General features: G+C 48.7%; 1 protein-coding gene across 8 annotated transcripts in view; it reads right to left on the bottom strand.

Moving 5' to 3' along the window:
* Positions 1-71: 71 nt before the first annotated feature.
* CRTC1 (CREB regulated transcription coactivator 1) overlaps positions 72-13,272 on the bottom strand; it is a 61,131-nt gene continuing 47,930 nt past the window's right edge. For 6 of the 8 annotated variants that reach the window (XM_085040467.1, XM_085040472.1, XM_085040468.1 and 3 more), the window contains 3 exons: positions 9,226-9,312; positions 7,690-7,870; positions 72-4,913 (listed from right to left, as the gene is read on the bottom strand). In XM_085040467.1, coding sequence (XP_084896593.1) covers positions 4,702-4,913; positions 7,690-7,870; positions 9,226-9,312 — 480 coding nt within the window. In that variant the 3' untranslated portion in view covers positions 72-4,701. Of the gene's footprint in view, positions 4,914-4,974; positions 5,153-5,356; positions 5,573-7,689; positions 7,871-9,225; positions 9,313-13,272 lie in introns of those variants that run through there. The other 2 variants (XM_085040476.1, XM_085040473.1) reach the window with 2 other exon arrangements.

Raw genomic sequence — 13,272 nt, 5'->3', positions numbered from 1 at the left:
CAAGAGAGGACGTCCATGTAGTGTTTGGCTTTGCAGTATAGAAATTCCACACAATGAGCTTGTTGTGTTGGTTTTTGTTTGTTTCTGGTTTTTTTTTTGTTTTTTTTTTGTTGGTTTTTTTCCCTGTTTAAAAAGGTAAAAATGGTTTATAATACACAGTCAGAATGTCGTGGTGCCCGCATAGAAAACCGACATGCAATCCATGCCTACACTGCGCCGTATAAATAAGATGCAACTCAAAATACAAAGAACAGGAACACTACAAAGTTTAATTCTAAGGGGAGGGGGGGGAAAGGGGGTTTTTCTCGGGGTTTTTTCTGGTTTTCCTGGTTGTTTTTGAAAAAGGACAGACACACGTAACAAAGGCTACCTGCGCTTTCACATTGCCATCACAGTGACGGGGGGCTTTGCTCCGAGGAATAAACGCGCTGGTTTTGGGGCTTCTCCCGAAAAATCAGCCAGGGTGGGATCTGCGGGGGGAGAGGAGCCTTTCCTTCTGTCCAGAGGGGATTTCCAGGCTCTTTCCTTAAGGGATGTGCAGCTCGAGACTCAGTTGTTGTTTGGACAGAAATCTGGGTTTTTAGGGTTTGAATGGGTTTGGGTGTTACAGGGTGCTGGTTTTAGGTGAATTTTTAGGGTAGCTTTTGCTCTTGGAATGGTGGAGTTGAGGTTGGGAAAGAGCCACTGGAGCAGGGTTGGGAAAGAATCGTGGGATTAGGGTTGGAAAGGAATGATGGAATCAAGGTTGGGAAAGAATTACCAAACTAAAGTTGGAAAAGAATGATTGAATTAAGGTTGGAGAAAAAAGACCAAATTAAGGTTGGAGAAAAAAGACTAAATTAAGATTGGAGAAAAAAGACTAAATTAAGGTTGGAGAAGAATCACCAAATTAAGGTTGAAAAAGAATCACCAAATTAAGGTTGGAAAAGAATCACCAAATTAAGGTTGAAAAAGAATCACCAAATTGAGGTTGGAAAAGAATGACCAAATCAAGGTTGGAGAAGAAAGACCCAATGAAGGCTGGAAAATAACCTAATTTAAGGTTGGCAAAGAACCACCAAATCAAGGTAGGAAAAGACCTCCAGGACCATCAAACCCAACCCCCTCTGGGCTGAAGGTTCATCCAGGAACTCTCTTAAAAACCAATTAATTACCAAACCAACCACGAAATTCATCCACCTCCGCCAAGGTGTGAAACACCCGAGGAAGGAACGATTCCCGACGCGATTCTGGAATTGTTTTCCCCCCTTGGGAATGGAATCCAAGCCCAGGCTGGGGGCACGGGGAGGGCTGGCAGAGCTCCCTGCCATGCAGAAGCCGTGGGAGCCAAACCCGGGGCGAACATGCCGAGGGAAAAAAAATCTATGTACAGGGCAGAGAGCCTCCCCCCGCAGCAGCAGGGCTGGGGATAAAATCAAATCAGATAATAAAATAAATCACAGTTTTGGACGCACCGAGGGTTTATTCCTGTTCTTCCCCTTTGTATTGGCAAATGCAACAGTCTAGCGTGGGGGTTTGGGAGTTTGCTTGGGCTGGAGATAGAAAAACACGGAGAGAAGGGAGGTTGCTCAGCAGGGACAGTCACCCTTGAGACACCAGACAGGTCAACAGCACTCGACTCAAACTTAGCAAGAATAGCAATTAACACTGTTTGCTCCTCGATTGGTTTTTTTTTTGTTAATGATGGTTTTCCCTTTCTGCTCCCAGCTGTGGGGAGAGAGCCCCACGTGCTGTTTGGAATGAGCACAGGGTGGTTGAATTTGAGATAAAAGGGGATTATTTGCTCTGGAAACGCTCGGGATTTGCTCCCTGCTTTTCTCTGGCTGGGTTTGCTCCCAGATCAGCCTGATGCTGCAAAAACTGGAATTTTCAGGAGAGAGAAGGGGGGAAATAAATCCCTCCGGGCAGCTCCCTTGTGGTGTGTGAGGAAACCTTTTGGGGAAAAGGTTCTCCTCGGGGATGGGAAGGGAAAGCTGCTGGAAAATCCCTGCATCTCAGAGCTCAGCATTCCCACGGGGACATCCCAGCTCCTTCCCTCTCCCAAGGGAGGAAAACCTGGAATTCCTCCGGGCTGGATGGTCCCTAACTGCGCCAGTTGCATCCAAGATGTGTTGGTTTGAAATTAAGGCCATTTTCAAGGTCTACTTACAAGGCTAAGAAACAAAGAGCTCTTATTTACAACAAGGAGTTAAAAAACCGGGGAGGAGGCTGAGCTGCAGCTCCTGGCTGAGGCTCTGGAGGAAGCTCAGCTCGCTCAGAAGTGACTCTGGTGGTGGAAAAGGAACATCACAGACAAGGATTGCCACATGCAGGGCTGTCATTCCGGCGGGACAGCGACACACAATTCCCACAAGGAGCTGCACCAAGCGTTTCGGGCTGAGCTGTGCCTGCAGCAAAGGGGTCAGAGTCACCTGGGGCCCAAATTCCTCCTGTTTTTCCAGGTATCCTCCTGTCTGAGCTGCCTGTTGTCTCCTCCTTGAACTGGAAAAGCACTAGGGATCTGAACCAAGCAGCCACCAGGAGTGTCCTAACGGGGCTCAAACCCTGCCAAAAATCCCAAAACGTTTCCCAGAGATGAGGGGGAACCTCTGGAGGGGCGTGAGGGAAGGATTAAAAAACAAAATAAAATAAAAAAGACACAGGGAAGCCAAAGAGAAAACAAAAAAATGCCACGTTTTTAGTGCAAATGGTCAACAAATGGCACGAAAGGCGAGCAGATGCCCCAGGGTTGGGGAGATCCCAACCTCACTCCTGCTCAGCAGAGGGGGCAGGAACCTCAGCACGGCAGCCCACGGATTTCTGGAAGCACACAGAAACTTAGTATAACTCATTAGGAGCAGGGGGAACTCGTGGAGAGCAGCTGGGAGTCGTTAATTGCAGGAGGAGTGTTGTTAATTGCGGCGGAACTCGTTAAGAGCAGCGCAGTGCTTCCCGAATGGGAATGAGGGAAATTGGGAGAGCTGGGGTTGGGGTTTCCTTGGAATAAAGGTTTGGAGAGAAAAAGCAAATCCAGGTGGTGTAGAACAGACAGGAGGAGCAGCTGTGGATGAACAAAGCAGAACTGGTGGGAAATGGGGCTGGAATGGGATTTTGGGGAGGTTTGGGGATAAAATCCACGTGGCTGCTCAGGATTTGGGGTGGAAGGGATTCCCTCTCCAGGACCAGCTCACCCCTGGTTTTAATTAGTTAAAACCCCTATGGTTTTAATTAGTTAATAAGACTCCAAATCATGTCAATTCCTGACTAATTCCTGACTTTTCCTGTGCTGGGAATCTCAGCCCCAAGTTTCCTGATACATCTTTAAATCCGTTCCTTCCCAGAAATCTGGGAATCACCATCAATCCAGCCAGAGTGAAACTCCCAATTCCCTATCAAAGGAATCCAGGTGGGATTTTTTAATCTGCAGCACAGAATATTCACAAGAACCACCAGCAACAATCAATTCTCCATTTAATTAAACAGAATTTTGGAGGATTCAATCCTGGTCAGTGTGGAGCAAGAGATTTTTTCCCCCGGGTGAATGAAGGAATTTTTAAGTTCCAGCCACCCTATTTTGCCTATTCCAAAGGAAAACATCTAAACTTGCCTTAGGCTTCCTTATTCCTGCTTAACATCTGTTTTAAAATTCCAGTTAGTTTAAAAATACCTATATATATAATATATATAATATATTTCTGGAATAAAACCACAAAAAAATGTACTGTACAAGCATTATGTAGAGTGCTTCCATTGGCTGTATGTAGTTGAGCTACTTTCCTAATATCCAAATATTTAAATTAAAAAAAAAAAAAAAAGAAGAAATGACAACGATGACGACAAAAAAAAAATAAATCATAAATAAGTAACAGAATAAGTAATGAATAAGAATAAAAAATAAAAAAATCATGATTCTATGAGCCTGGCATTGCTATGGAAATGCCCTTCCTGTTGCCCAGGAATCTCTCACAAAGTAAAAATTAGGATTATGCAGGTTAGTCTCTATTATTTTTAGCTGCTTTAAGATGTTCTGATCCTCTGTCTAATCAAGTAATGAATTATAGTACTTTCATGTGTGCTCAGAAATGCTCTCTATATATGTAGCCATATATAGAAATAGATATATATTACATATATATTTAAAAAAAAAAACACAAAAGAAAAAAAACCCCAAAAACATAAAAAGCTTGGAAAAAAAAAATAGTGTTTAAAGTGGATTTTTGGGATTGGTGGCCGCGGTGGCTCCGCTCTGCCGGGCTGGCTGGGAGGGAGGGAGGGACAAGAGGTTGGGGACACACCTGGGGACAACCACGGCACCTCGAGGGAGGCAAAGTGTCACGAAGCAGAGTCACAATTCCAGGGGGTGACAACGCAGGGAGAGGTGACAATCCGGGACAGAGGAGGAGGAGGAGGAGGAGGGGGCACAGCCTGGGTTTCCCCCTTCACCCCAAAACGAGGTGTTCCTCCCCCCAAAAACCCTTCCCGAGCGCAGAGCAGCCACAGCCAAGGTCCCGCTGGAGCTTTGGGGGGAAAAAAGGGGTTTTGGAGAGGACAAGGCCGATGGAGAAACCGGACAATCCTTACGGCAACGAGCGGCTCGGGGTGACATCGCTGGGCGCCACGGCGGGGACAGGGGCTCTGCAGCGCGGCAAGCTCAGAACAACAAGCTTTGAGTGGACAGGGGACACGGGAAGGGTCACTCCTCGGGGACGCGCCGGCCGCGGCTCACAGCCGGTCCATCCGGAACGTGTCCTCTGTGGCGGGGTCGGTGAGGACCATGTCGGGGTCGTTGAGCATGTGCAGTCCATCCAGGGTCAAGGGGTCAATTTTGAGTTCATCCAGGGGGAACTGGGAATCCGTGTCGAAGCTGACGTCCCCCACGCCCGCCAAGGAGCTGGTCAGTTCTTTTGATAAGCTGGGGGGGGATTCTCCTGTCACTGCGGGGACACAACACACAGGGGTGGCTTGGGCTGGGCCAACAGCAGGATGGAAGTCCTAAAACAGCTCCCAAAAAAACCTAGAAACAGTTGCTGAGCTCTCAGGTGAGGAACATTCACCCTACTTCGAATTTCAGAAATTTAGGTTCCTCACAGCATCTCCAAACCACCAAACACAAAGCAAAATCTTTGGTGTCACTCAAGTCCCTTTGGATAAGCTTGGGGGGATTCTCCTGTCACTGCAGGGACACAACACACAGGGGTGGCTTGGGCTGGGCAAACACCAGGATGGAAGTCCTAAAACAGCTCCCAAAAAAACCTAGAAACAGTTGCTGAGCTCTCAAAGGAGGAACATCCAACCCTCCTTCGAATTTCAGAAATTTAGGTTCCTCACAGCATCTCCAAATCATCACACACAAAGCAAAATTCATGTCTGGATGTTTGGTGTCACTGGCTGGGCAAACACCAGGCTGAAAATCCTAAAACAGCTCCCAAAACCCCTGGAAATATTTACTGAGCTCTCAGGTGAGGAACATTCACCCTACTTCAAATTTCATAAATTCAGGTTCCTCACAGTATCTCCATATCACCAAAAACAAAGCAAAATCTTTGGTGCCACTCAAGTCCCTTTTGATAAGCTGGGGAGGATTCTCCTGTCACTGCGGGGACACAACACACAGGGGTGGCTTGGGCTGGGCAAACACCGGGATGAAAGTCCTAAAACAGCTCCCAAAAAAACCTAGAAACATGTACTTCAGGATTTTAGATTTTTAGGATTTACTTCAGGATTTTAGATTTTTAGATAGATCTCCAAACCAGGCTGAAAATCCTAAAACAGCTCCCAAAAACCCTGGAAAAATTACTGAGCTCTCTGATGAGGAACATCCAACCCTCCTTAGGATTTCAGAAGTTTAGGTTCCTCACAGCATCTCCAAACCACCAAACACAGAGCAAAATTCATATTTGGATGTTTGGTGTCACTCGAGCTCCTTTGCTCTCCCTCAGGTTTAGGAGGAATAACCTGAATTTCCACCATTGCAATCAGCAATCCCTGGGCAAGGATTGTTTCCAAAACCCCACTGTGACCAGATTGGCCACCATATGTGACACCCCAACCCTCTGCTGGCCAGCTCAGGCCGAGCAGAGCGAGGAGTTTGGCTCTCACAGCTTTTCCTCACTGTGGCTGAGGATCCAGGGAATTCAGGGCAGGAAAAATCCTTAGGAAAACTGGTGTGTTGGGATTGCAGGTGAGCTGACAGTGGGATGTTCCCCCAACAAACCCCTCAGCAGCAACAATCCTCTTTTTCCCTTCTTGGCTCCACAGAGGGAAACCCCAAGGCTGGGATTATGGGATATCCTGAGCTGGGTGGGATCACAGGATCACCCAGTGGGATCCTGGCCTTGCACAGACACCCCAACAATCCCACCCTGTCCCAGAGTGTTGTCCAAATGCTCCTGGAGCTCTGGCAGCCTTGGGAATGTGATCATTCCCTGGGGAGCCTGGGCAGTGCTCTCTGGGGAAAAAATCTTTTCCTGAGATGCAACCTAAACCTGCCCTGACCCAGCTCCAGCCATTCCCTGAAATCCAACCAAACCTGCCCTGGCACAGCTCCAGCCATTCCCTGGGGAAAGAACCTTTTTTCCCTGAAATCCATCCTAAACCTGCCCTGACCCAGCTCCAGCCATTCCCTGGGGAAAGAACCTTTTTTCCCTGAAATCCAACCAAACCTGCCCTGGCACAACTCTAGCCATTCCCCAGGGAAAGAACCTTTTTTCCCTGAAATCCAAGCTAAACCTGCCCTGGCAGAGCTCTAGCCATTTTCTGTGGAAAGAACCTTTTTTCCCTGAGATCAATCCTAAACCTGCCCTGACCCAGCTCCAGCCATTTTCTGGGGAAAGAACCTTTTTTCCCTGAAATATAACCTAAACCTGCTCTGACCCATCTCCAGCCATTCCCTGGGTCCTGTCCCTGCTCCCAGAGATCCCAGAGAGCTGCAGAACCCAAGGAGTCTCCCTCAGCCTCCTCAGCTTTCCCATCTCAATATCCCTGGACACTCCAACAGCTCTAAATCTCCCGAGGTGCCCAAATCACCCCAGAGCTGAGCTCAGGTGGACAATCCCTCCCCTCTCCTGCCAACCTGGCCACAGTGACCCCAGAGGTGCCCAAATCACCCCAGGGCTGATCTCAGCTGGACAATCCCTCTCTTCTCCTGCCAGCCTGGCCACAGTGACCCCACAGGTGCCCAAACCACCCCAGGGCTGATCTCAGGTGGACAATCCCTCCCTTCTCCTGCCAGCCTGGTGTCCCCAAGCCACGGTGACCCCACAGGGATGGTATTCCCTGCCAGGATTTCCTCAGGTGGACAATCCCTCCCTTCTCCTGCCAGCCTGGCCACAGTGACCCCACAGGTGCCCAAATCACCCCAGGGCTGATCTCAGCTGGACAATCCCTCCCTTCTCCTGCCAGCCTGGCCACAGTGACCCCACAGGTGCCCAAATCACCCCAGGGCTGAGCTCAGGTGGACAATCCCTCTCTTCTCCTGCCAACCTGGCCACAGTGACCCCACAGGTGCCCAAATCACCCCAGAGCTGAGTTCAGGTGGACAATCCCTCCCTTCTCCTGCCAACCTGGTGTCCCCTGGCCACAGTGACCCCACAGGTGCCCAAATCACCCCATGGCTGAACTCAAGTGGACAATCCCTCCCTTCTCCTGGTGCCCCCAGGCCACGCTGACCCCACTGACCCCACAGGGATGGCATTCCCTGCCGGGATTTACCTGTCAGGATGATGTTGGGGATGTTGCCGTGGCTGGAGTAGTTGAGCTGCTGGGAGTCCTGCAGGCTGCCGTGGCTGCCCGTCAGTCCCATCATGGCAGCCTGGGAGTAGTTGAGGGTGGAGCAGGGGCTGTAGAGGCTGTTGGAGCTGATGGCGTTCTCGATCATGTTGAACTGCTCCAGCTGGGGATGGACACCAAAAAACTGTTAATTCCCAACCCTCGGGGGTGAGGGGCAGCAGAACGACTGACACGGGTCGAGGACGGGACGAGAGACAGGCAAACAAATTCATCTTGAGGTTTTCTTGCTCAAAAAAAGGGGGTTTTTGCCCCTGAGCTTTGTGGGGTTTTCCTGCCGAATTGGGAGGAGGGGGATGAGGGATGCACAAATCAAACGGGGGAGAATGAAAGAAAAGGAGCTCTGAAAGGAAAAGGAAGGGAATTCAGGCTGTCCCTGAACTCTCTGCCCATCAGGATTCCCAGATTTAAGGATTCTATGGTTTAATGGATCCTTGCTCTGGTTGGCCAAATTAAGGGAAGCTCTGCACCAAGCAGAGTTGGGTTATTCCCAAATTTGGGTTATTCCCAAATTCTGGAGTCAATACTGTCGTCACCTACAAGGGAATCCTTCCCAATTGTAACTACAGCCAGAAATGTGGAGCTTGAAATATGGATTATTTTAATTTTTCAATGTGTTTTTACATGATGTTTAGTTTTTAATATTTGTTGGTATTTTAAATTTTATGAAATTTATTTTCATTATTTTAAAGATTGCTTTTGGTCATTTTAAAATTTATTTTCATTGTGTTCCTTCATAAATTTTTCACTCTTTAAAGTGTTCATTATTTTAAAAATTTCTCTTCATTGCTTTTGTTTTTTGAAGCTGATTTTCATTATTTAAAACATATTTTCATTACTTTTCAAAATGACTCTTCATTACTTAAAGATTTTCAGCATTTTTCCTCTTTCAAATGTCATTATCTTTCCTTTTAAAGCTTTCATTACTTTGAGAATTTATTTTCATTCTTTTATCCTCTTTAAAATAAATTTTCATTATTTAAAATTTCTTTCCAGCATTTTTCCTTTTAAAATTTTCCATTATTTAAAAAATTTCCTTTCCTTTATTTTTCCCCTTTTAAACCAGATTCCCATTTTAACATCCTCACTATTTTTCCTCTTCCAAACTTCCTTATTTTCCCTTTTTCAAGCTGATTTTCACTGCTTTAACATTTTGCTATCACTCCTTTTCCTTTTTATAGTTGCCTGGCATCTTTTCACTTTAAAAACCTTCATTATTATAATTTTTAAAATTAATTTCCCTTTAATTTTTGGCAGAACACCTGCGTGGGATGGGAGTGACGAAGAGTGAAAGGTGAAGGGGAAAACCAAACCGAACAAGAAACTGCTGAGTAACACAAACAAAAAGAAGGAAAACTCAACAAGGACAAAACGGGGACGTGACAGAGAATTAATTGGGAATTAATTGGCATTAATTTGATGCGGGAGAGGCCGAGGCAGGCCTGAGATGAATTTGCTCACCTGGTGGGAGAGGGCATTAGCCTGCCTAGCTGTCATCTGCTGCTCATAATAGGAGTCCCCAAAAACACTGCCCAGCATGGAAGAATGCTGAAAACAAAACAGAGGCTTTATGGTGTAAAATCCCAAATTCTGGCTCTTCCCCGGCTCTCCCGGTACAGGCAATTCCAGAGAAATGTGCACTGAGAGGGTGGGAATGGCCCTGAGCCCTCATGGAACAGCAGGAATTGCCCTGAGCCCTCATGGAGCAGCAGGAATCCCACAGGGCGCAGAGGATCCACATGGAGTAAGAGGGAATCCCACAGGATCCCAGAGGATCCCACAGGATCCACATGGAATGGGTGGGAATCCCACAGAGCCTAGAGGACCCACATGGTGTAAGAGGGAATCCCACAGGGCCCAAGGGATCCCCACAGAGCAGGAGAAAATCCTCTGGGACCCTCACGATTCCCCAGGACCCTCATGGAACCAGCAGGAATCGCCCTGAGCCCTCATGGAGCAGCAGGAATCCCACAGGGACCAGAGGATCCCACAGGATCCACAGGGAGCAGGCAGGAGTCCCTCAGGACCCTCACAATTCCCCAAGACCCTCATGGAACAGGCGGGAAACCCACAGGGCCTAGAGGATCCCCACAGAGCAGGAGGGAATCCTCTGGGACCCTCATGATTCCCTGAGACCCTCATGGAGCTGGGGGGAATCCCACAGGACCCAGAGAATCCTAGAGGATCCCACAGGATCCACAGGGAGGCAGGCAGGACCCTCATGATTATCCAGGACCCTCATGGAACAGGCGGGAATCCCTCAGGACCCTCACGATTCCCTGGGACCCTCATGGAGCTGGGGGGAATCACCCTGAGCCCTCATGGAGCAGATGGGAATCCCACCAGGCCCAGAGGATCCCAGAGGATCCACCTGGAGCAGACAGGAACCCTCTGGGACCCTCATGATTCCCTTGGGACCCTCACGGAGCTGGCGGGAATCCCACAGGGTCCACAGGATCCCACAGGATCCACAGGGAGCAGGCAGGAGTCCCTCAGGACCCTCCCAATTCCCCAGGACCCTCATGGAGCAGTGGGAAACCCACAGGGCCCTCATGGAGGGGATGGGAATCCTACAGTGCCCAGAGGATCCCACAGGATCCACAGGGAGCAGGAGGGAATCCCACAGGGCTCAGAGGATCCCACAGAGCAGGAGGGAATCCTCTGGGACCCTCACAATTCCCCAGGACCCTCACAGAGCAGGCAGGAATCCCACAAGGCTCAGAGGATCCCAGAGGATCCACAGGGAGCAGGCAGGAATCCCTCAGGACCCTCACCATTCCCCAGGACCCTCATGGAGCAGGCAGGAATCCCCCAGAATCCTTAGGATCCTCACAGAGCAGGCAGGAATCCCACAGGGATCCAAAGGAACCACATGGAGCAGGCAGGAATCCCTCAGGACCCTCACGATTCCCTGAGACCTTCATGGAGGAGGCAGGAATCCCCCAGGACCCTTAGGATCCACACAGAGCAGGCAGGAATCCCTTGGGACCCTCACCATTCCCTAGGACCCTCATGGAGCAGTAGGGAATCCCACAGGGCCCAGAGGATCCACATGGAGCAGGAAGGAATCCCTCAGGACCCTCACGATTCCCTGGGACCCTCATGATTCCCTGGGACCCTCACGGAGCAGGCAGGAATCCCACAGGACCCAGAGAATCCTAGAGGATCCCACAGGATCCACAGGGAGCAGGCAGGAGTCCCTCAGGACCCTCACCATTCCCCAGGACCCTCACAGAACAGGAGGGAATCCCACATAGCCCAGAGGATCCCATGGGATCCACACAGAGTGGGGTGGGAATCTGAGATCACTGATTCCAACCTAAACTCAGTCCAACCTATGGTTTATAACCATTTCTAGGGATAAATCTGAATTTTGGGATGGCACAGACTCGATGGGAAGCAAAGCCAGCACCAAAATCCCATTTCTATCCCAGAGCTCCAATGAGGATCAAGATGGTTTTTTCCCTCAAACTCCTGTTGTTTCATTCCACAGAACAGGAATGAAAGGACAATTCCCAAAATGAGGACAATCCCTAAAATCTTTGTGTTCCCTAAGCACTGTTCCCATCCCAAAAACTTTGGGGAACATGAGAAATAATCAGGAGGAGAGCAGAATGTGTTGTGCAAGTCCAGCTCAGTGCTTCCCACCAAAGGGTTTGCTCCTCTGTGAAATGTGCTGCTTCCTACAGCTCCAAACACCACAATTCCCAAAGAAAACCCTCTGGAAATGTCACTCCTTCAACACTTCAGAGCCTTAGGAGAATTCATCAACAGCTCCAGGAACAACACAATACAAACACCATCTCCAGAGCCTGGCTTGTCACCAGAGATCTTCTGGGGTTCACTGTGAGGAAAAACCAACCCCGAAGCAGCAATCCTGGCTGGAATGATCCATCTCCAAATACCTACCAGGTTCTCCAGGTCAGAGCCTCTAAAGCAGGAATGTTTGTGTCTAATCAGAACAGGATGAGAGCAGGGAAGCACAGCCAAGGCACTGGGGTGGAAGCCATGCAAACACAGAGCTGGGGAGGCAGGCAGAGCTTTCCCATCCCTGTGGGATCGCTGGGATTGGGAGAGGTGGGAGCATGGAGAGAACCTGTGGTGAATGAACTGTGTGGGACACAAATCTGAGCCCAGGAATGTCCTTTGTCACCTGGAGGATTCACCCCAAATTTGGGGGAGAAAGGGGAGCATGTGGAGTAACCTGCCCAGTCACACCCACAGCAGTGCCAGACTCCTCCACAAAGGAATATTCTGCTGCTGGAAGGGATTTCTGGGCAGACTGAGGGATTCTGCTGTCTGGGAACTGCCCCACCTTCACAACCAACCCCAATTTTCCCTCCAAACTGGCTTTTCTTCCCTTCATGTTTAGTATTTATCACCAGCACCACTTCCAGCTATTGGGACATTCCTGGAGGCAGCAAATCCACCTCGGTTTTAATTTAGCAAAAATAAGGAATTCTGTATTTAAGAGGCTAATATTCGGTATTTAAGAGGCTAATATTACAGAGAGCAGAATTAATAAACCCTCTGCCTTCCACTCAAGAGTTGTGGTGTCCCTCTGGAAAAAACCAAAACCTAAGGAAGATTTTACAGGATAAAACCAGCAGGAAAAATCCCAGCCCAGTGCGTGCTGCACTCTGGACTGAACAGTGGGGACAAATGTGGGGACAAAACCAAGCCAGAGTTACTGAGAAATCAAAGGGGAAAAAAAAAAAAAATCAACATAAAACCCAAATTTGGATGTGCTGCCCAGTGAGAACTGAGAGTTTGCAGCAAGCTCTGCTCTGGGGGGCAGTGCTGGTTTTTGGAGGCACACAGAGCACAGCAGAACTCACAGAAGCAGGCAGAAGAGAGAGAGGTTGAGAAGCCTTAAAGCCAAGGCTAAGGAAATCCAGACAATTCCTGACAATTCCTGACAATTTTGGATCCAGGGCTGAGCTACCATGACCTGGCTAATGAATAGAACCAACAAGGGGCAGCACTTATTTGGAAAGGATCCTCCTTACAGCCTTCAACACTCAGTGACGGAACAGAAAATGGATTTTTAGACTCTTGGGATGCTCTGGAAGAATTCCCTGCACTTCTTTTCTCCAGGAGGGATTCTACAGAGCAGCCAGCTGGGGCTTTTAGCAGCACCAGGCACTGAAAATGCACTTTTCTACACTGGGGCAAGTCTGCTCGTTTTTAATTTCTTGCTGCTGGCAGGTGAAAATCACCTTTCAGGGGATTTCACCCTCTCCCAAGTTGTGATTTCCATCCAGGACACGTGGCTGTGTGAGGAGATACAGCCAGAGCAAGGAAAAGGGAAAAAAAAAGGAAAAGCAGCTGGCACAGAAGGGAGGGTGCTGGGAGCTCATTCCCTGCCAGCCACAAGCTGCTCGTTTTAAGAGCATTTTCTTCACTTTTTTCTCTCCCAGGGTGTGTTCCCACGTAAAAACATCCTGATCTAAGCAAGTTTGGGATATTTAGTGCAAATATTTAAATACTGAGTGCCCCAGGAGCTTT

The sequence above is a fragment of the Lichenostomus cassidix genome, chromosome 28 (assembly GCF_008360975.1).
Source record: "Lichenostomus cassidix isolate B80296 chromosome 28, HeHo_3.0, whole genome shotgun sequence".
In the NCBI taxonomy this organism is placed as follows: Eukaryota; Metazoa; Chordata; class Aves; order Passeriformes; family Meliphagidae; genus Lichenostomus; species Lichenostomus cassidix.
This window is presented reverse-complemented; position numbering and strand designations above follow the sequence as displayed.